The 23,438-nt window shown below is 40.4% G+C and overlaps 1 protein-coding gene across 1 annotated transcript in view; it reads left to right on the top strand.

The window, feature by feature from the left end:
- The window catches only part of snap25b (synaptosome associated protein 25b), a 36,307-nt gene extending 18,531 nt beyond the window's left edge, over positions 1 to 17,776 (top strand). The window contains exons 3-8 of the mRNA XM_048975314.1: positions 2,693 to 2,734; positions 8,502 to 8,550; positions 11,930 to 12,047; positions 15,409 to 15,528; positions 16,132 to 16,276; positions 16,430 to 17,776. Coding sequence (XP_048831271.1) covers positions 2,693 to 2,734; positions 8,502 to 8,550; positions 11,930 to 12,047; positions 15,409 to 15,528; positions 16,132 to 16,276; positions 16,430 to 16,498 — 543 coding nt within the window. The 3' untranslated portion in view covers positions 16,499 to 17,776. The remainder of the gene's footprint in view (positions 1 to 2,692; positions 2,735 to 8,501; positions 8,551 to 11,929; positions 12,048 to 15,408; positions 15,529 to 16,131; positions 16,277 to 16,429) is intronic.
- The last annotated feature ends 5,662 nt before the right edge of the window (positions 17,777 to 23,438 follow it).

Raw genomic sequence — 23,438 nt, 5'->3', positions numbered from 1 at the left:
CCGCCCTGAAACAGTTCATTTACAATGTCGTGGCACACATATTTTTTGGAATTAAAAAGAGAAAAAAGACATGCCAACTTTATATAAGTTCATGCCATATTGCATGTAAGAGTTCGACTGGCGTCACATTCAGGACAGCCCAGCACCGCAAGTCTCCGTTTGCGTCAGAAGGAGCAGCAACATGGGAGCCTGCAGGACACTTGTACGTGGGACGTTGCGTGCAGCAAAATCATTGCCGAAGCAGATTAAACGATTCCCAGCTTCTCATCTCCGTCGTCTTGTTAAGGGGGCGATTGGTGTTGGTGCGTCTGTAGTCGCTGCCAGTAATGGCTGGTCTGTGCCTGAGTCACAGCCTCATCTGAGGGGACAGCAGGGCATCGCCCTTCTGGCTGCTGTTGAGCCTAGGCCACGTGGCCCAGGGTTGGGGGTGGGTGTGTGGGGTAGGGGCATGATGAATCATCCCTCTGAGCCAGGCTCATTTGTACCACCCTAATGCATCCATCTTGAAAAATGAGACTTTCACACCTTTCGTGTCCAAATGAGATGAGACAAGTCAGACCAAGGCTGATTTAAACCTAACATGCCCGACGCACCGTGGCTTTAATTATAACTGATTTAAACCCGACTTGCCCGACGCACCGTGGCTTTAATTATTACTGATTTAAACCCGACGTGCCCGACGCACCGTGGCTTTAATTATTACTGATTTAAACCCGACGTGCCCGACGCACCGTGGCTGTAATTATTACTGATTTAAACCCGACTTGCCCGACGCACCGTGGCTGTAATTATTACTGATTTAAACCCGACGTGCCCGACGCACCGTGGCTGTAATTATTACTGATTTAAACCCGACGTGCCCGACGCACCGTGGCTGTAATTATTACTGATTTAAACCCGACGTGCCCGACGCACCGTGGCTGTAATTATTACTGATTTAAACCCGACGTGCCCGACGCACCGTGGCTGTAATTATTACTGATTTAAACCCGACGTGCCCGACGCACCGTGGCTTTAATTATTACTGATTTAAACCCGACGTGCCCGACGCACCGTGGCTTTAATTATTACTGATTTAAACCCGACGTGCCCGACGCACCGTGGCTTTAATTATTACTGATTTAAACCCGACTTGCCCGACGCACCGTGGCTGTAATTATTACTGATTTAAACCCGACGTGCCCGACGCACCGTGGCTGTAATTATTACTGATTTAAACCCGACGTGCCCGACGCACCGTGGCTGTAATTATTACTAAATGGTTCTCAAGGAGGATTTGTTCTGGAGATCTTGTACCTTCAGATGTGCTGACGGCCCGAAACTGAGAGTGTTGCAGCATCAAACAGACGTTCTAAGCTGCTCTCTGGGGTCTTTGTGCAATTAGCTTCCAGCCTCTTGTCTATCTGGAGCCAGTTCTACAGTTTAACACTTGCCTGTCTGTCAGAAAAGGACTCTTTGGAGTGTATTTAGCCATCATATTTTTAACCCAATTTTCCAAATCAGGATAAAACATACAAAATGCTGCAAAAGTTATATACTTTAAACTGGTCTTTCACATACCCATGTCAAAATGGTGTGTAGTACTCTTTTAAAATTAATATTAAATTTGCCCTTTGCTGGCAGTGTCACTGCAGTATTTAGATCTGCATAATTCAAGTAACGAACCCCAAAATCTGATCCCTCATTAGATAAATGCTAGCAGCAGGTGTGGTATCTTTTGCTACTACACTGGTTCCTTGTTTGCCTCAGCAGATGTTGTGTAAACACTGGATTTGTATACCACATGGCATTGTCTGCTCAATCCCTGATCGCTGATATTCCGCGTCTCGCCGACTTTCTCCCTGAGCCACAGTGTTCTGCGGTTGTCGTTTTAAACATGCACGGAAGATCTCAATCCACAGAATCATATAATGTACTTTGCACAAATGGACTTATAAAAAATTCATTAGCAGGTAATGCTACACAGCAGAGTGCAGGAAGAAAATCGGCAAAGCAGGGGCGGGGGTGGATGGGGGTCGAGCGGGGTGGTGGTGATCTGGTAGAGGTGCCCCAGAGCAGCCAGTAGAATATTGGAAATAGAGGCTACACACCTACATACTTCCATGGTAACATGCAACCCACTCAGACTAAAGAACTGCATCAACAAGTAGCACAGTTCATGCTTTGTACATTTATAGCCAACTAACTGCGCACACACTTGCATGTACATGCATATAATTAGTAAAAGCCCATCCCTATACATGTCAGTAACAGAGCAGACATAGTTTTATATAGACAAGATGGTTAGAATTTAAATAATAGAAAGCAATTCATAAGGTTACATTTTGCGCAATTGAGTGATTTACATAAATGTTGTTTTTGCTACTCATAAACATTGAATATATAATTTCATTATAAGCATGAACTATGTTTTATTGAGCAGCAAGAGGGAAAAAGAATGAGCTACATCATCAATGGCATGTATTATTCTTGGTAATTAAACTTTATAAAGATTTTAGTTTAAAAAATGCATAGATGTGTAACATATTTCATTCTTTTTAATACAAATTATTAGTTTTAATCAGAATTTAGGAATGAGGAAGTATTTCGTGGTCACATGTCAGATAACAACATGACTGGGTTTTACTGTAGCAGTTGCTTTAGCTGCCAGTTCCGGTATGGAAATCTAATGCTTTTCTTCTTCTCCTTCCAGTCACTGGAGAGCACTCGTCGCATGCTGCAGCTAGTGGAAGAGGTACGGAAGTCACCCAAGCCTATTTTTGTCACCATCTCCACACATATGTCCATATATGGATACAGAAAACCCCATTATTACATGATTTGTGGTCAAAATTCATTAGATTATCTTCAAGTAGGTGGCTATAAATGAGCAGATGTTTAAATCCTGTTGAAATGAAGGAATTATTGTCATGGACTCACATCCCGGAGTGGTGGACCCTGTGTTTTATCCTTTGCTTTCTAGAATAGATTCCAGACACACCAAGACCTTGTTTCAGAAAAAATGGATGGCTGGATGGATGGATATTTCTGTTTATTTGCTATTTTGTGGGTGCCTGAGTTCCGTTCATTGCCTTGTACACAAAATGGGAAAGTGTGTTTGTTTTATTTTATGAAACATGGATTGGAAGTATGGCCTCACAAAAGTGGTAGCCTTTTCTGATTATCCACTTCTCCATTTAATTGGCTACTTTGTGCCTCTGTGTTCTGGGGAACTGTGTGGGCAACATATTGGTATTTAACAAGCAAACTTACATTGATGCGTCTTATTATTAAGGAGCAACAACGGAACATAGTATCCAATGATATTTTTCACTGAGAAGTGGCCAATAACGCTTTGCATTCGGAGGAGTTCATTATTTGTGCAGAAATTTCATGGAAACTTTGAACACTTTCACAGCCAGAAATGGCGTCGCTCATTCACCGTAAGAGGCTGAGAATTATCTGCTTGACACAGAGAACCACTTTCTGTGACTTTTGGTCATTTTGTCAGAGACGTGGAAAGTTCTGCATTCTCTTTTCTGACAGCGTCACTGGTACTGAGCAGAGGCGAAATCCAGAGCCTTCCCATGAGTGCGCAGTTGCCCGGAGGGTCGTGTCTGTTTGTGTTGATCCGCTGATCACAGATGGAGCTGGCCTGGCTGGCTGTTTGTGTGCTGTGGGTTTCTGAGTTCCTTCAGGGAGAACACAAATCTGGACTGGAGCCTCTGTCGGTAGTGGATTGTCTCCAGGGAGCAGGGCCTGAAAAACACTTCCAGAGCAGACTTCATGCAGAGCTCATTTACTACAGATTCTAATCAAAATAATTATGGTGGAGATAATCAATAAAAAATATTGTATTAAATTTTAAACTTTTATTACCAATAAGCACTAAACCTTATTTGACATACTTTAAGTTCAACTTGCACAATACTGTGGAAGAACACCGATGCGTAATTCAAAGAAAAGAAAGCATTGATTGGTGAGGACCTTGCATCAGATGTCAGGGGGATTTACTGGTAAATTGGATATTGCCACAGTGACGGAGAAACCTGAGAGGCAAATTCTGGGAACTGGAGGAGATACACAACCTTTGAAGGTCATATTGATTCTGGCGTCGATGCTTCCTCATATCACGTAGTCCAGTAAATTACAATGTCCAGAAGAATAAGTTCAATCTCTGCTCCATTGTTCTGAACACCAGACATGGTTCAAAAGAACAGATAATGAAGAGAGGCAGTATTAATTATGTTTTCATAAAGTAATGTAAAGTAGGGCTAATTACTTAATACTGTTGAAGACATTGTCCAATTAATATATAATACTTTAATAGATCATTAAGTACTTAAGTAGAGTTAAGTGGCATTCATACATATGATTAAGTAAAGACTGTCGGTCAATTTGGCACTTGGGTGATATAGCTTGGGTCATGTAACTGGCATATTTTAACAGCACTCACCTGCCCTTACTGTCATATAAGGTAACAAAAGTCTCTTCATGGAGATGGATGGTCAGGAGAAGAGCCAGCTCTGTCATTCTGCTCAATGATATCAAGAAAAGCTCTGACCAAGGTGACCTGGAGGTCAGGTTGAGTTGACCCTCCACAACGATACCGTCTAATTGGGTTTCAGACACGGTTAGAGCTCTGATGGGTGTTGCAGAAGGTAAAGTTGAAACCTTGAGTGGTATGATGCCTCTATATTAACTGTGCAGCTTATTTCCTGGCTGTACTCATAGCTAAAGATTTAGTTTCCAGTTGACCTCCACTGAGTAGGTGTCATCGTTTTATTAGTGACTTGTAGTGAAATGACAGGCTGCATGAAAATAATGTAATAATTGGTTAATCTGTAGAATAATTAATGAGATTTGATGTTCAGAGTAAGTTCCGATGTGAATAATACAGGATTCTGGTGTGCTGGTTGACCAAGCCCAGGCTATTATGGTCTAAAGAAAGGAATTAGCAGAGATGGACAAGGTACACAACTCTATTACTTGAGTCAAACAATAGATACTCCTGGTCAAATATTACTCCAATATAAGTGAAAATTGGTCTGTCAGCTTTTCTTGATTTAAAGTACTTGCATAAATACTTGAGTATTCAAAAGTACATTTTCCTTTTCATGTCAACACATTGTTGCCACAATGCATTTACAAAACCTAATGCTCCTGAAACTTCCTGCTGAATGCACTGATTTGCTTGTAGAACCTGTAGAATAAAAAGATTGTGGAATATGCTGCAAAGCCTATAGAAACACAACTGAATCCCCGCAATGTGATAAAAACCTGTTATTTTAATCTTGTGGGGAATGTTTTTGGTCCCCACAAGGGGAAACTCAATTTTAGAAAAATGTGCGACTGCAATCGAAAAGGGAAATTAGCCAAAAGTCCTGGTTTGGTTACTAATGGTTAAGGTTAGGATTGGGTAGAGGTTCAGTTTGTCATGTTAGGATTAGAGAAATGGCTATAGAGATTAATGGACGGTCCCTACAAAGATAGAGAAACCTTATCTATGTGTGCATGTGTGTGTGTGCATGTCCGTGTGTGTGTGCGTGTGTGCATGTCCATGTGTGTGTGTGCGCGTGTGTATGTGTGTGACCAAATGTTTCCCTCAGTGTAATAAAAACCTGTTATTCTGACGTTATGGGGATAATTGTTCGGGTCCCCACAAAGATCTGTGAATACAATCAAATAACTAAAAATGCCTGAAGTCTTTTATTTGGTTACTTATGGTTAAGGTTAGGGCTGGGTAGGGGTTAAGGTCATCATGTTGGGATTAGAGTTTTTTCCATAGAAATGAATGGAGAGTCCCCACAAAGATATAATTACAAATCTGTGTGTGTGTCTGTGTGTGTGTGTGTGTGTGTGTGTGTGTGTGGGGGGGGGGGGTAGACAGTGTAATTACTATACCTGCAACTTCCCCAGAAAATAAATAAATAATTTAATAATTTAAATAATTAAATAAAACATCCAACTTAAATTCCAGTTGCACACCTCTTGGCTTACAAACGCCAAAAAGCAACTTGACTGACAGCGTTGAAATAGTTTACTGTGATTGTTTTTCTCCTGTGACAAACACAACATAACCTGAATATTAAATCACATTTTAGAAAAGAAAATTTGTCCCCTGAATTCAAAGCTATGCTTCAAAGCAATGAGTGACGTGAGCATTCGTAGAAATGTAGCGGAGTCAAAAGTACAACATTTGTCTTTGAAATGTAGTGGAGTAGAAGTCATAAGTTTCCAAAAGAAAATTTATTCTCAAGTAAATTACAGATACTTATAAAATGCACTGAAGTACAATATTCAAGTAAGTGTATTTGATTACTGCCCCCCCCCCCCCCCCCCCCCCCCCCCAGGAATTAGCGGGGCTTTTTTATTAAAAATTGAAGGGGGTGTCAAGGTGCAGTGACAGAATGTAAGGAGAAGAAGTAGATTCTGGGAGAGGTCAGAGTCAAAGCTAAAAAAAACCCAGAAGGATGTTCCTACACCTGATCTTCTGAAATCGCAGCTTCCCTTGTGTCCACTGGTGCACAGTGACATTGTTTAGCAAAATTCCCCATCTCCCATCCAGGGACTGTTAAATGTCAAGCTGATGATGTCTTCCTTTGATGTCAGACACACCAGTTATTGCCACGATGCAGGGACAGACCTCATGTCACACTGCTTATGATATAAGCAGCCTGTGACGCACTTACCTTTAAGCGACAGCAAGGCATTTCGTGTCTCCCAACACAATTTACTGCAGGTCTTATTACTGCAGCAGGAGGTGTCAGCGGGCACTGCGAGAGACCGAGGCGTCGACTGCTGCTAGTTATCACTATCAAACCACCAGGAAAATTGAGCTGCGTGGCCTCTCAGTTCTCCATAAGGACATAACATGTAACAGTCATTCCCAGTGTTTGGAGTGACAGAAATGTAAGCTGTGAGCTCATAGCAAATGTGTAGCTGATGAACGATATACATCTGATTTTTTTTTGCATAATGTTCAACCCCCACAGCTTGAGATCATATCAGGTTATGTCAAGCGTCTGATATTATTATAAACCAGTGACTTCATGTTATGCGTGTCGGGTGGGAACTCTCATGTACTGTAGAGTACAGACAAATGGAGAAAGGTTATGTATACTGCAGTGAAGCTGCGGTATTTATAATGGTATCATTACCACTAAGCTGTATGTGCATCGGTAATTAGGTTTTAAGCATTACTGCAGTTTTTTGCTTTTTCGCTTGTTGCATTTGTTCCAGAAAAACATCTTGTTTTCAAAAACCCAAAAGGTAAAACAGAGATGAGCTCTAGTCCAGACAGATTGTACTCTGCAATTCATTTACCAAGGACATCGTAAGGACTCAGTCTGCGTTCATCTCATTTCATTAGATGAAATTCCATCCAGAAAGCTAATTAGGAGCTTCTTGAAATTGGTTTGATTTAGTTATTGTCATTATCATACTTATTTGTGTTGCGCTTTTCCATTTTCTGTTCTTAATGTTACAGTGCATCTTTTGGCCCCAGTTAAATCAATTATGGAAAATGTGATGACATGAAATAAACCAGGATCTGATTTTAAACAGAGGCATCGGTGGGCCAATGAATAATGTGGAAAAAGATTTTCCATACATGGAACTTCCATCCAGTCCTCCCGTCACAACAATCTATCTAACTTACCATTATACAAAGGTCTAGGCCTAACTTATATCTGTTTATTTTTAGCTAAAGCAACATACATTGTTTGAGAAAGCAAGCTCAGATGGTTCCTAGAAGCAGTTTGGTTGCGAAGGGCCTTGCTCTACACCTCAATGGTGTAACTGGCGACTTTCCAATCACAAATACAGCATCCTAACCTGCTCAGCCGCGAACCTTCAGAACTTTTTTTGGAGGTTTAGTAATCTTCTGATTAGTTTTCACTGAACTCTCCCTGAAGTTTGTTTGCTTCTCAATCTCCATCCATCCATCCATCCATCCATACATACGTACATACATTTTCCAAACCGCTTATCCTACTGGGTTGTGGGGGCACGAGGAAGCAATGGGCACGAGGCAGGGAACAACCCAGGATGGGGGGCCAGCCCATCGCAGGGCACACTCACACACCAGTCACTCACACACGCATTCCTATGGGCAATTTAGCAAGTCCAATTAGCCTCAGCTTTGGACTGTGGGGGGAAACCGGAGTACCCGGAGGAAACCCCGCGACGACATGGGGAGAACATGCAAACTCCGCACACATGTGTCCCAGGCGGAGACTCGAACCCAGGTCCCAGAGGTGTGAGGCAACAGTGATAACCACTGCACCACCATGCCACCCCTACATACATACATACATACATACATACACCTTCCAACTACTTTCCCAGTACCGGGCTGTTTGGGGGAAGGGAGGTGTTTTTGTAGAGATTCCAGATAACATCCTGGAAGGGATATGAGTCCATTGCAGTTAGTCTTCTATGCCACGTCTTCATCAATCCCTTTTGCACTCTTTCTCCCTATATCCTTTGGGCAATTTCTCGCTTCCATTGTCTGGGAGTAGAGCAAAGATGCTGGTATCAAGACTTTGGTCATGCTGGATGAGCAAGGAGGTAAGTTTGGATTATTCAAATGAGACCTTCAAAGAACCTTTCAAATCCTGTTTGATGTTTAACATGCTTTAAAAAAATTACTTTGGCATTATGGTTGTATAATTTAACAAATCTAAGTTTATATTTGATATTTGATGTTAATTATTAGAATTATCGATGCTCACCACACTTCATAATAAAGCAGTTTTATATGTCAAATATTGTTGATGTTATTTACACTGTTTATAGGCTAAAAAGATGTGTGAGCTGAATTGTACAATTTGACAATTATCTGTTGGGAAAGTATGGACTTATGTGTGCAGTTATTCCATGCAGGATTATTAATCACATTCAAGGTTTGGTAACACTTTACATTAACTGCACCTTTATAATGCATTCATAAAACATTCATAAGCAGCATGTAAGTATACCTTAACATCCTAACACAACAGTTTTAATTTACATTGATAAGAAACATTATACTATTATACGATTATAATGCTTGTTATTATTATATAATGTTTGCTATTAATTTGCATTAAAGTTGTTATTATACTGATGTTAAGGTATACTTACATGCTGCTTATGTATGTTTTATGAATGCATTATGAATGTGCACTGAATGTCCTAAGAATGCATTATAAAGTCATTATGAAAGTGCAGTTAATGTAAAGCATTACCCAATGTTTTTATTGTTCTGTTATATAGTACATTTGAATTGCCAACAGCTTTGCCCTCTTAACCCCACTTTCTTATTAATTGTTATTAACAAGGTTGTCTTTTCTTTATTACTGCAACATGTTTTCTTGCTTAAGATGGCTTAAGTACTGATGTGAAAATAGTCGTGTGTAATTCCACAGTCAACTTTCCTTGCTCATTCATTCTATATCATTGTTTTTTTGAAAAGTGACTTTATAGGTCACATGTCAGAAATATATAATTGAAACCAGGGTTCCAAAACAAGCTTTCTTAATGGAGCAAAACGTCTGGCTGTTAATTACAAAAATTTTCCATAATAACCCCTGGTTATTTTTATAACCCGTCATAGTGTCTTATAATACTAGTACTTTATTCAAGGTGAGTTCTGGTCTGATCTGTAGTATGATATAATACATAATACTAATAATGCATTAATCGACATGAAATCCAAAGTTGAGTGACGTCTAACTTAGTATGTTATTTTACATTCAGATGCCTCACTTTTTGCCATAACAGATACTGGAAAGCACTGCCATTACAAAGCATAGGAATATGTTTACTGCACAAAAGTATTCCAAAGGCTTTTTGGACATCATGTCACGACAGAGATGTCACATAACGTGCGTTGTATGACTTACAGTATACCTGAACTTTAACTGCCTGTTTTTTTTTTTATAAAGTCAATTATATATTTTATGGCTAGAATGTATTTGGCTCATTGAAACAACTAAATTGCAGAAATTTCCTTTAACCATCTGAGATTAAATGTGCCACACACTGCATTCTAGGATCACGTATCATTTTGAATTAGTTTTGAATTTAAGTGAAGCTAAATTCAGTGAAGCTAAATTCAGCATTACAGTGGTCTCTTACGTATAAAAACATATGAAATTATTATGACATTTATAAATTAAATTGAAAATTAAATTTGACCATTCAGGTCAATATGTAAAACATGTATGCCTGAAATTGCTTTGTCTTTCAAAAGGAGAAGGAACCTTAATTAACCTGTAATTAGAGTAGCTGTTTAGTATCTAAAGTATACAGTATGTTTTCCCAATGCTCTTATCAAGCATAGGGATTTTATTAAAGTTTTTCACAAGCCAGGGACTACCAAATGAAAACAACCCCCCCCCCCACCACCACCAGCACCATGACCATTTATGTCTCATTTTATAAATAATTAAAGACTATGGGCCAGGAGGTCCCCCTGGAATAATTTTACTTCAAATGGAGGGGAAAGGCTTCTAAGATGCTGCCAGTATTAGATGTGGAACAATGAGGCTACGTTGAGAAAGACATTTAAGACCTTTTTTGTTGAAAGAAATAAAAGAGCAGAGGTGCACAATGTGCTGGTTACTCGATGGCTAATACATGAAATCTAACACATGACGATATCAACAATGCATTTTGTTCAGTTTTATAAAACGTTTATACAGCTGTTCTGCAGACCTCTAGCCGAAAGCCCTTGATCTATCAGTACTGTTTCAGCGTAATCTTTACATAATTGTTATTAATAAGGACACAACTTAGAGATTATGAAACATGTACTGGAACTATGAACTGGATTAAATACAAAGAGAATCTATATTGAATTCATAAAGTAATGTAAAAGAACCCCAGATATACGGTAACTAGAGTGAGACGCCAAAAACATGCACACCAATCACCACCAAAGTACCACAACTCCACGTATCCTTGTGAGCCCGATTAACTGAATCTGCTTAACAATAAAAAGGGGCTTAGTTGGGCTTCATTACCAAGGATATCCCAATACTAACTCCCACTAGTAATAACTACACAGCTTCTTAAGGGTAAGTCTGAGGCTGGAATTTAACCTCATTCATCTAAGGATGCAAATCATTCAGTCAAGCACCAACCTACTGTTAGCAGGTAACGCAATAGGATCTACACTTAAAATGTTTGTGTCCTATTGCCTCATTGATCCATTAAGTTTTTCCTTAGTTGTTACCTTTATCCAGTGGATCTCGTTGTTTTTATAGTTACTTGGGTGTACTACAGTAAGACTTGACAAATGAACCAGCATCCTTCATATTATGCCAAATCCCTTGAACACCATTCTACCTACAAATTTACTTTAAAACTTTTTATATATTGGCCTGAATCCCAGAGATTCAGCAAATGGAGATGTAGATGAACATCTTCAGTATCTCTTTGGCCTTCTCACACCCTACACACCAAGTTATTTCTTTCTACAACTACACTCTCAGACAGAAGGGTAAAAAATTGTACCTTTGCTTTACTGGGGCTATACCCTTGTAATTGTACCTTTTAAGGTACAGATATGACATTATTAGAGAAGAGCCCTATTGTAACTACTTTAATCACCTCAGAGCTCATGTTTTGACTGAAGATCCAGTAAGATTCATTCCAATGCTGTCATCCCTTTGTCCTGACCAGAACAACTCGATCGCGTTGAAGATGGCATGAACCATATCAACCAAGACATGAAGGAGGCCGAAAAAAATTTAAAAGATTTAGGGAAATGCTGTGGCATTTTTGTATGTCCTTGTAACAAGTAGGTACTGACCAAGTGCCCTAGGTTATTGCTAATGTTGTGTTGTCCAACTCGTTTTCTTCGTCATGTTGAATGTCTCAAGTTTTATGTCTTTTTTTTGTCTTTTCCCCTTTCTTTCTCATGTGCTTCATTGTGCGGGATAAATTGCTTATGTTTAATCAGAACAACTGGAACGCATCGAGGAAGGGATGGATCAAATCAATAAGGACATGAAGGAAGCAGAAAAGAATTTGACGGATCTAGGAAAATTCTGTGGTCTTTGTACTTGTCCTTGTAACAAGTAGGTGCTGCCTACCCGGCCGCCCGCCCGCCTGCCTGCCTGCCTGCAAAGCAGAGACTAGAATTTTTTAATAAGTCTTCTCCAAAGGTAGCCAAGGTTTCCCCCTGACCATTTGCCTTGGTCAGCGCCTTCGTGCAAGGGGGCGGGGCAGGATGAGCATGACGCATGCAGAATAAATCCCAAAAATCAAAGTAGTAGCCAATTCTTTAACTATAAGTGCAGATCTTGCACCGATGGACGTTAGCGCATGCCACAGTAGTCCACGCTCAGCAGTGTTTCTACACCACCACTTGGCCCACTTGTTATATGGAGGTCCACTGGCTGAACTATCAACGGAACTATTTTTAAAGAATTCGATTTATTTAGAGAGCATGGCAAAACTTTAAATATGCCAAGGTTGAGGGATACACATCAAAAACGCTGAATTATAATTTATATTTCAGATGCTTAACTATATCAACAATATTGATGGAGGGTGGAAGTGATAGTTTGGCCCCTGGACAGCTTTAATCATGTTTTCTGGTGGGCCTACTGGATCCAAATCTAGAGAAATGGGCAAATGGTGGCAAGTGTTGAAACACTGGGTTCTGAAGATGCATGATGTCCTGGGAGGAGGGGCTGGCCCTGCATGGTACCCAGCTACATATACAGTTGCCCCATTCTGTCAATAATTGAATGACCTCTTTGGAACATAAGACTATCGTGGTCAATCGATTCAATGATTCTCTCTGCAAATTTGGCCAGTTTTCATTACGGACATGATTGTGGCATATTGTATATACATTATATAGGCCTTATGAAAGGTTTATAAAGTGGCTTATCTGAGTGTCTGATGCATTTGTGATTGCAAAAGCATATGTTGTGGATGTGCTGCATGCCAATGCAACTAATGTTTTTGTTCATGATGATGATTGATGATGATAATGATAATAATGATAATTATGACAATCTCAAAATATTAGTAGGTACTATAAACATTAACCTGGAAATATATTATCAGAACATATTACATGATGAGCTCCATGTACTCAAACATAAGAAAACAATTGTTAATCTATGTTCTACATATTCCACATAGATAAGTACTGTGTTAAGATGTTGGGAGGATTTATGTAAGATCAGATAGAAACTGGAATTCCACCATAATCTCTAAAAACAAATGTTTTTGGACCACAGCCATAATTGGCCTGATAACTGCACATCTCACGTCTCCCAGTTAGTACAGTGTGCACATGTGGCTACTTGGTGCATCAAGGACTTAAAGAAATAAAGTATAATCTTGATATTGCAAATTTAGCTCAGTACCTGATACCTATTAGACCTCTCACAGAATTAGAGTTGGTAAAAATAAGAGGTTTAAGACCTGACATACTCATAATAAATTTTATATCCAGCACGGTTTAATTTATAGGAGTTTAAAACTAGAAGATTTAATGATGAGCTGTAATAAATTGCTCTGAATCCCCCAAAAATCTTATAAATAAACAAATAAAAAAAAACCCTGTATAGATAGCAATGAATGGATTTGTTAGATTCTGCCTGAGATGAACATTAAGTCCAAAGATTTGCTTTTCTGTTCTCACGGTGGCAGAAGGTCATGCGTAGAAACACAGAGATGAAATAGAGCTGTTAAGAGTAATATAATATCGTATTCACTCAGAATGCTGTGACATTAACTTGTGATTCATGTCCTGCTTTTTCCTGCCTTACTGACTTTAAGAGCATTATTAGAAACCTGTACTACACTAATCACCAGCGCAATAACTGAAGTCTCACGAGATATGCGTGCAGGCCATGTATATTTAATATTCTTCCGATAAAGAATGTGTCTGAATCAGGCTGCAAGGAATGTAAAAATCTAGTGCAAAAAAGGGGATCTATTACAAACAGCTTAATAAAATTATACAGTGAGCTGTATGAAAAACGTGCTCATGAATGACTATGACTAATTGCACGATATTACTGTATATTAAAATGTGTGCAAACGGGTAGCATGAAAGGGGAAAATATTTAATTGCATATAGATTATTGAACAGTCTGCAGTTTCTCAATATAAAAACTGCAAGCTGAGCTGCTGCTTTTGTGGGAGGATGTGTAACAGATGCTTAAAAACTGTTTAAAGTGGCGATGTGATATTGGATGGATACATTGTCAATTAGCATAACAATACCTCAAAGTTATGGGGTTGCCATCTTTGGTCAGCGGGCTGGAGTGAGATTCGAGACAAGTCTGCACACACATGCACATGCATTTACATGTATGTGACAGTTTTATTACCTTTGTAAATAGTCTGTAGGGTTTGCAAACTAGCCCAGTCCTTTTGTTGTAGCTAATTTTAGGTTCTTCAGTATCTTGCCAGAATAGAATTTGGAATAGAGTTGACATTTTGGCTGTTAACATTGTGGCATGGTGTGGAAGTTTTCTGCTAATGTTTTCTTAGAATAGCAACACGATAAATAAATTGTATTTTCACAGATGTACTGACTTTCTCGACTGAGCATCTGTCAGTAATATCACAGAATGCCAAGGGGCAGCCAATAGTCATTTATAATCAAATTCAGACATAACCAAAATGTATGTCTGCTACATATCATTTACTCTTTTCCTCTCTTCTTCTTGTATGAATTACACACCAAAGCTAGTCTTGTCAAATCTAATTAATTTCCTGTTATCAAATCAATTACTCGAATCATATCACCTATAGTGTGATGCATTTATCTGTTACTCCGGTATTTCCTAAATTCACTGTTCAACAAGCTACGAAACCGACAAAAACAAATTAATACCTTATAAAACCTAAAGCTAATTTTTATTCCATTATAATTGCCAGGTGTTTTTTCCCTGTATCCCATGTAGATCTCTTTCTTTAATATGCTGCAAAACACCAATGACTTTTCTAACCTACTCTGTTAATAGCATTATTATTACTCTTTAAAAAAAGCATGCCTGTCAGTTTCTGTTTAAATACAGTATATGTACAGGTCCTGTCATTCCGTGTACTATCGCTCTGCCCCGTTATGACCTTCCTGTTTTGTGTCACAGTCCAAAATGGAGATCAAATGTCTCTCATTAAATCTTGTATTTCAATGATCAACAGCAGCCAAGTAGTTTTCAAAGAAACAGCAACAAATTTTTAATAGTGAACACATTTGCATGTTTCTGTATGTTAATAGCTTCCTTTATTAAATACATTCATATATGTAAGATAACACACCTGTTTGGATAAAATATTAACACCTGAGTCTAAGTATTCATGCCCTGTCTTTCTGCTCATAGTTGGCCTGTTCATTGTTTTGTGTGCATTGATCGGTGGTTGCACCCCCCCACCCCCCAGTCGTTGAGTTCCTCTTTCTGTGTGCAGACTCAAGGGGGGTGGTGGCAAGGCTTGGGGCAACAACCAGGATGGAGTGGTGGCCAGCCAGCCTGCACGCGTGGTGGATGAGCGTGAACAGATGGCCATCAGTGGAGGCTTTATCCGCAGGTGAGCCACCCCTGAACTTACCATGCATCCTGAGATGGCGCAAAGGTGGCTAATCTGGGCGCTAAACCAATCTGAGGATCTAGGAGGAATAGTGGAGTGAGGATAAGATAAGCTAAGGCAAGACAATACTGGTCAGGATAGGATGAGATGAACTTCATTAACTTTTTTATTAACCCCATGAGCACACAACATGAACACAGTATGAAAGGACATAAATAAATTAACACAAACAATGTACTGTATACAAACAACCAAATGGCAGCCAAAGTCTAAGACGAGGGTGGACAATCTCAAGCAGAAAGGGCTGAAGAGTCCTCACACCTGGGTTTGAACAGCTGACCTAATGGTATCCCAGAAACCTGCATACACACCGGCCCTTTGCGGAGAAGATTTCCCACCCCTGGTGTAAGACCTGGGATTGTACCAACCAGTCAGATGTCTTGGCCGCGCCTCTTCCAGTTACTTAGACCCACCTCCTCTACAGTCTGATTGGTTATCTCTCTGAACCAATCATTTTTAATTCTGCCCTCAGAACAATTTTGTGCAAGTAAAACTCCCACAAGCCCATAATTAATTGGCTCCCTCCCTCGTCACACCACACAGGGTAACGGATGACGCCCGAGAAAACGAGATGGACGAGAACCTGGAGCAGGTGGGAGGCATCATCGGCAACTTGCGCCACATGGCCCTGGACATGGGCAATGAGATCGATACCCAGAATCGCCAGATCGACAGGATCATGGAGAAGGTGTGCTTCAGTACTGGCAAACTCTTTGCGTGTCTCCCTGGGTGGCGACATCCTGCAGGCAACAATATTATTTACTGAAAACACAGATCGCAGGCTGCAGCTGGCCTTATTCTCACTGAATCTGATGCATATCAACTGTTTATCCTTTTCTAGGCTGACTCCAATAAAACCAGGATTGATGAGGCCAACCAACGGGCCACGAAGATGCTGGGAAGTGGCTAAACGCTAACAGGAAGTGCTTATATCCTTATTTGCATCACCCCAGTCCGCTTCATATGCTGTTCCCAGAACAGTGCCAATATGCTTTCATCATGGAATTTTCCTACTCAGTTTGCACACACTCCCCATTCCTCAACACTGTAAATGTTGTTATGTGTCGTCTGTCAGCTTTTTAAATTACAGTCTTTGTAAATGGTTTGTTTTACTTCTATAAGGTTGTACATAGTGCTGATTTGAAGGCTATAGCTCACTTGTGAAGTCCTTGTTCTCATTTTTTTAATGTATATCATATATATAATATATCATTGCTGGATGACAACTAATGTAGGAATGCTTTACAACATTGCTTTTCCTTTTCAGTATTTCAGTATCGTCCAAGTAAAACTGTGTCATTCCATTTCGCTACTGCCGTGGTCCTTATTTCTATGTAACGATGTATTAGAAAGAGGAATAAGATGTCGAAGAGCGATAACGGAAAGCGCTTACAACTGCCGGCTTTGGTTTTGTTTCCTCATTAGTCATCACAAGTTCATTATCTCACGACTAGAACATGTGAGATATAGACATTGCACTTGAAGTGGCGTGATTTGTGCATAATGCATGAGTAATTGATTTTAAAAGCCTAAAATGAGAAAAAAAATTATCATACATGGCAGTAGCAAACTGATGGACGCATGCTCAGTGTTAAGACATAGTCGGGAATATCATAATACTACAAATCTGCAATACTCACATTCCGTCAACATATATTTATGACCTGGGACCAATCATTGTAAAATTTGTAATGGAGATGGTAAAAAAATGGATGTAGCATAAAGGACCATGTTTTTCTAAGCATATGTGCAGTTGAGTTGAATAAATACTGAAAGATTAAGGCTGTGTGTTGTATTATAGGGTGTGGTTGCTCTTTACAATGAGAAGCATATTTATGCCAATATTTCTGAAAGGCATTACTTTTTTTAAGACGGTATCCTGTTAGTTTGATCCCCATGTGTGGTTTGTTATCAGTAAAGGAAAAATACAAAACAGAAATTCACAGGTTTTACAACACAAAATGTTGCCTAGAGCTATGCACAGCAAATCACTGACACTTTGAGTATCTTACATAAAAAACCCTCATCAGATTACAGCATACAAATGTTACGTTAAACTGTGAGATTAAAATTGTTAATGCATGTAATATTGAATCTTCTTATTGTTTCCTGTTTGTTTGTGAAGTGATTGAAATTTTGTAGGTAGTTGAAATGATTAAAAGTAATAAACCTTTGTGTGGATTATTTATTTACTTGTTTGTTTGTTTTTTAATTATCTCTCCACACTGCCGTATGGGGCAGGAGATCTTGTACTCTGTGCTTGATGATTCAGGTCTGACAGCAACTTATTTATGCACAGACTATTTGCGGGGAAGCACCGGACTCGCTGCCAAGTCAGGGGGCCAGTCGGAGGTTAAAAGGGTGATAAGTGCAAAGTTACCAAACAGGTGATGATGCCACTTGGCCATAGTCTTCAGAGAGGATAAGTGAAGATTAATTATCACCAGAGGTGAGATGACATTAAAGTTCCTCGTCCTTCAGAACTTATTTTTCTCATCCCTTTAATGTGCTCTACTTGTGCGCTTGTTTTTTTTTTTTTTTTTTTGGCTGCTAAGCACATTAGATTTCTGCTCTATTTATTTCAGGCAATATTTTCTTGAATTTTGCCCTCCTGGGTACCAAACATAAAATAAAGGTATAAATTTGCATATAATCTTAGATCTCGAAAGGGTATGCTTTGTCAAAACTGGTAATTAGTACCATGAACATATGGGCTAACAAGATTAAAGTATACAGTCCAACAATGTTTTTATTAAGGAAAAGCAGTGGGTTAAGATTTTGAATATATTAAGAAAATGCATTCTTGCACAACTGATGCAGAAAGATGTTGATACTTATAATCAGTTGGATTTCCCCCGAATATCAGATATAAAATGTATGATAGATTTTATTATCGTATCGTTCAGGATGTGTTTGTGCAGTCCAAGAATTTTTTATTAAGGAAAAGCAATGGGTTAAGATTCTGAATATATTAAAAATATATAATCTTGCGCAGTTGATGCAGAAGATAAATTGTTTAGGATGTGTTTTGGTCTTCTACATACTGTATGTGCACTTAATTATAACTATCACAGTAGCTAATAATGTCACAAATCTTATTTTCACATAGTATTCTGAGTGAATTAAAATCCAGAAAAACACGACCACTTCCTAATATCAATCGATGGATTGTGATAGAAAAACCACAACCAAGTTATATTTCATTTAGTTATTAGTGCCTTTTATGTATCTGCAGACTGAAATACTATGACGTTCTCTGGCTTCCACAAACATGTGTTGTTTTGTGCTGCATAATGTGCAGATTCCTTGGTAATGTGACTCATTTATATCAGAAACATAGCACAATATATATTGTATATGCCAATAAAGGACCCCACTGTAAGACTGGGAGCGACGGAAAACTGTGCTAAGAGAATTGGAACAGGGATGTTATTTGGGAGATGGAAGTGGAAGCAGGTTTAAGAAAATCTGTGGTGAGGAAAGAACAGCTATTTGGTACGAGAATGAGAGGAAACAGAAATACCAAATATCAGGTGTTTCCGCAAAGGAGGACCAAGGCTGAGTGTTAGCATTGGGATCTGAGTACACTGGGCAGACAAAAAGAAGATCCTGTCTTATATAAGGGTTGGGAACAAGAAAAAAGTGAAAATTATTAGGCTGATTACCTGACTTCAAGAACCCCCCTTATATAACCCTCAGGTTTTTTGTCCTTCATTTTCCAACTGCTTCTCCAATACAGGGTTGTGGGGGCTTGGAATCTACCCCAGCACAGGGTAGGGGAAGTTCTGGACAGGATAGTCAGTCTATTGCATGGCACATAAACACAAGAGTAAAGAAATGGCAACTCGCATAACTACATGCCTTTGGATTCCAGGAGGAAACCCACACAATGTAGGAAGAACATGTGAAACCACTACGCACAGAGCATGCGTGGGATTTGAAACCCCAAACATGAAGATATGAGCCATCATGGCACCGATCAGTTTGTCATATTCCGTGTGATATGACAACGCATTACAGAGCTATGGAGCATGTCGTGCTATTTTATATTCGAATTGTGAGAAAACCATGTACTGAATTCACATTTCAACTTTTTTGTTTTTTGATTAATGTGATAAACAAACTGGTTAACTGGTCACAATTATTTATGCTACGGTATATTCCAGCAATGAAGCGAATGATATTGACTATAAGCGTAACATCTAGATTGCAGTTAATGTTTTCTGGTGGTGATAAATGATGCATCATGTCTGAAAATGAAGTGCATCCATTTGAAAACCCCAGATCCCACATTTGGAAACTGGAAAACCAAACATACTGTATATGAGGACAGAATATGAGCAGATTTAATAATTCTCAGTCATTTTGCAACCTGTTTGAAAAGACAAATGAGGTACAACCTAGTTTATATACTCTTTGGCTCTGTGGGGTATTTTGGCTGCGTGTGAGTCCCACAGGGATTGGAAACGATCCCAGCACTGTTGACACCTCTGGCCCAGGATTCATCGTCGTCTACATCAGCATTTACTCATACAGTATGCAAACCTAATGCTTGGTAGCACAGAGTCTAAGTGGGTTGTGCTGTTGCTTCACACCTCGAGGGTGGGGGCTCTTATCCAGCTTCTACTCCCTAGTGTGAGTGTGTGGAATTTGCATGTTCTCCGGTTTCCTCCGGCAGTCCAAATGCAGTTAGTCGACTGGTTGACTGCAGTGGGAGTGCGTTTGACTGTGTGTTCCCCTTCCTTGGACCCCACGCTGCCTAAAATAGGCACTAGGGCCTCCGTATTTAAGCAGATGGATGGATGATGTACGGACGGATAAGCCAAAAGCCCACTCAGCTTTAGGACCAACTGGATGCTGCTTTTTCCCTGTAACTTTGGGTGCTCACAGATATACACAAGGACTCACCCAATAGAACCCCCATCTAGGCACATGTTAATCGATCCTTTTGCTTTGACGAGCACAGACTCGTCAGACAGACTCGCAGATACACAACATGCTAAGAGTTATATAAGAACACATGAGCCCCCACATAAGCCCACGCAGCCTGACTCACACGCTCGAGTCGAGCAGACGAGCTGCCAGTCTTTGCAGGCTAGACGAGTGCACGCATGCAGGGAAACCAGAACGTCACTCCTGACCCAAACTCGCTTGCATTGCTAGAATACAACAGTACAGATAGCTTATAACTGGTGAGGAACTAATTATATCCTGTGAGGCAAAAGGTTGAATCAAAAAAGTAAAGAACTTAAACAACAATCAGGACGTGGCCCCTTTAAAGAATAACAACTACAGAAATCTGAAGGGTCTTTAAAGTCAAACTGTCCATCTCTCCAGCAGACAGCTTCAGGGCTGAAGGACTCTGCCTTCTCATTACCAACGTCTACTTATCATCAGACCCCTCCCTCCCTCCCTTCCCCTCTGTGTTTTTCCGAGCAGGGTTCTGCAGGACTGAATTAAACAAAAGTGACTTTCTTACTGAAAAACTAGGGGAGGAAAAATAGCACACTGCCAGGATGCAGTGCAAAACGGACCTAAATAAAACGAGAACAAACACATTAGAACAGGGGTGTCCAACTCCGGTCCTGGAGAGCTGCTGTCCGGCAGGTTTTCTATCAAACCAGGCTTCCGATGAGCCACACCTGTGCTCAGGAATATGCCACGAGTTGGAGACCCCTGCACCAAAAACACTTAATATAAGGTCTTGTACTTCTACATTCTGTCCTCAAATACTCCCATCCACTCAGGCAAACTCATTTACAACCAAAGGGAATTGCACCAATTTGACATGGTAAGGTAGATCAGCCAAACCAAGCGCTGTACAATTACCATGTCTGCCATTGAAATACAACAGGTATACTATTGTGTTTTAGATTTCATTCTTGACAAGAGAAAACATCCATTTGTATAAGAAAAAGATCCATCAGCTTATCCAGTATGGTTCAGGGTCAGCATGGAGCCTATCTCAGGGAGCACTGGGCACTAGGCAAGACACACCCGGGTCAGGATGCCAGTGCATTCACCCCATATATATTATTATTATTGACACACAGACACATGTAAGTGAGAGCAAGCTTCACAGCAAAGGGCAATAAAAGGCACCCACCAACGGCGGTGCCCATGGAGCCAGGGCTTAAGGGCCTTTTCTCAAGGACCCACAGACGTGACAGTTTTGACGAGGTTTAGCTGAGCCACACGCTGCCCCAGTTAAAAATAAATCAGCCATTTTAAATGCAAGACGCAAAATCCTAGATGTATAATTATATGGAGAACTGTAGTCACGATGCCACTACTGCATTTACTAGTCACCGAGAGATGACTGATGAGTTTGCTATATGTCAGATTAATCTCATTGAGTAATATAGATGGATAATATTGCCCACTCTATACTTCATGCTTGTGCATGACAGGTAAAGACCTTGCGTTTGACTTTTCCCCTTCTTTTCTGCCAAAAAGAGATCAGCCATGAAATGGCATTCATGACAACAGCTGAGCACGACTCACTCTAGGTAGACCCTGGTAAATGTCATCACACTAGCACATGCTACTCCCTTACGCCCCCCTACCTCACGACTCGATCCCTTTATCTTCACACTCTCTGTAACCCTCACGTTTGAACGTGACGCCCCCTCTGCTTTCCACCGCCCCCACCCCCAATTCTTTTTCATCAGTGATGACCGACATTCCAGCCTCCTCTCCAGCAATCATTCCCACACCCCTCCACCTACGCCACCAATAACAGCACTGAGTCCAATTTGATGTATCCAGCAGACGCTGCCTTGAAACAATACAATACTCTCCTAGCCCCCACTGGTTTTTAACACAATGCTCTCCTAGCCCCCACTGATTTTTAACACAATGCTCTCCTAGCCCCCACTGGTTTTTAACACAATGCTCTCCTAGCCCCCACTGGTTTTTAACACAATGCTCTCCTAGCCTTCACTGGTTTTTAACACAATGCTCTCCTAGCCCCCACTGGTTTTTAACACAATGCTCTCCTAGCCTTCACTGGTTTTTAACACAGTGCTCTCCTAGCCCCCACTGGTTTTTAACACAATGCTCTCCTAGCCCCCACTGGTTTTTAACACAGTGCTCTCCTAGCCCTCACTGGTTTTTAACACAGTGCTCTCCTAGCCCTCACTGGTTTTTAATACAGTGCTCTCCTAGCCCTCACTGGTTTTTAACACAATGCTCTCCTAGCCCCCACTGGTTTTTAACACAATGCTCTCCTAGCCCTCACTGGTTTTTAACACAATGCTCTCCTAGCCCCCACTGGTTTTTAACACAGTGCTCTCCTAGCCCCCACTGGTTTTTAACACAATGCTCTCCTAGCCCTCACTGGTTTTTAACACAATGCTCTCCTAGCCCCCACTGATTTTTAACACAATGCTCTCCTAGCCCCCACTGATTTTTAACACAATGCTGCTCCCTTCAATTTATTAATGCAATATGCAGCATGAGTAAAGAAATTAAGCAAAGAAAGCATGTGAAAAGCACTAGAGATGATAGTCACACTCATACTGGCCTCCTGGGATAAGATCGGTTTTCATTTAATGCATCCTGACAGGCCACCATTAGCAATCAGGCCAAGAGACTCTGTAAAGCAAAAAAGGTCCCCAGTGATTAAATCAGACTCTGGGGCAGCAGCCCCCCCTAGGGGCAGCAGAAAGGGTAGCGCCACACATAGATCTGTTGTTCTTGTGGCTGTCAGGTTGGGTGTGGGTTGTAACACTGCAAGGTGATGGGGTGTGGGGTTCCATAAGGACGTGATGAGTCTCACGCCATTAGGGGTCGATCGCAACATGATGGTATCAGTGAGGAATGAAAGCAAGCGGGTGCTTAGGGGGTGG

The sequence above is a fragment of the Brienomyrus brachyistius genome, chromosome 14 (genome assembly GCF_023856365.1).
Source record: "Brienomyrus brachyistius isolate T26 chromosome 14, BBRACH_0.4, whole genome shotgun sequence".
Lineage (NCBI taxonomy): Eukaryota > Metazoa > Chordata > Actinopteri > Osteoglossiformes > Mormyridae > Brienomyrus > Brienomyrus brachyistius.
The sequence above is the reverse complement of the archived record's forward strand: the minus strand, read 5'-3'. Positions and strand labels throughout refer to the sequence as shown.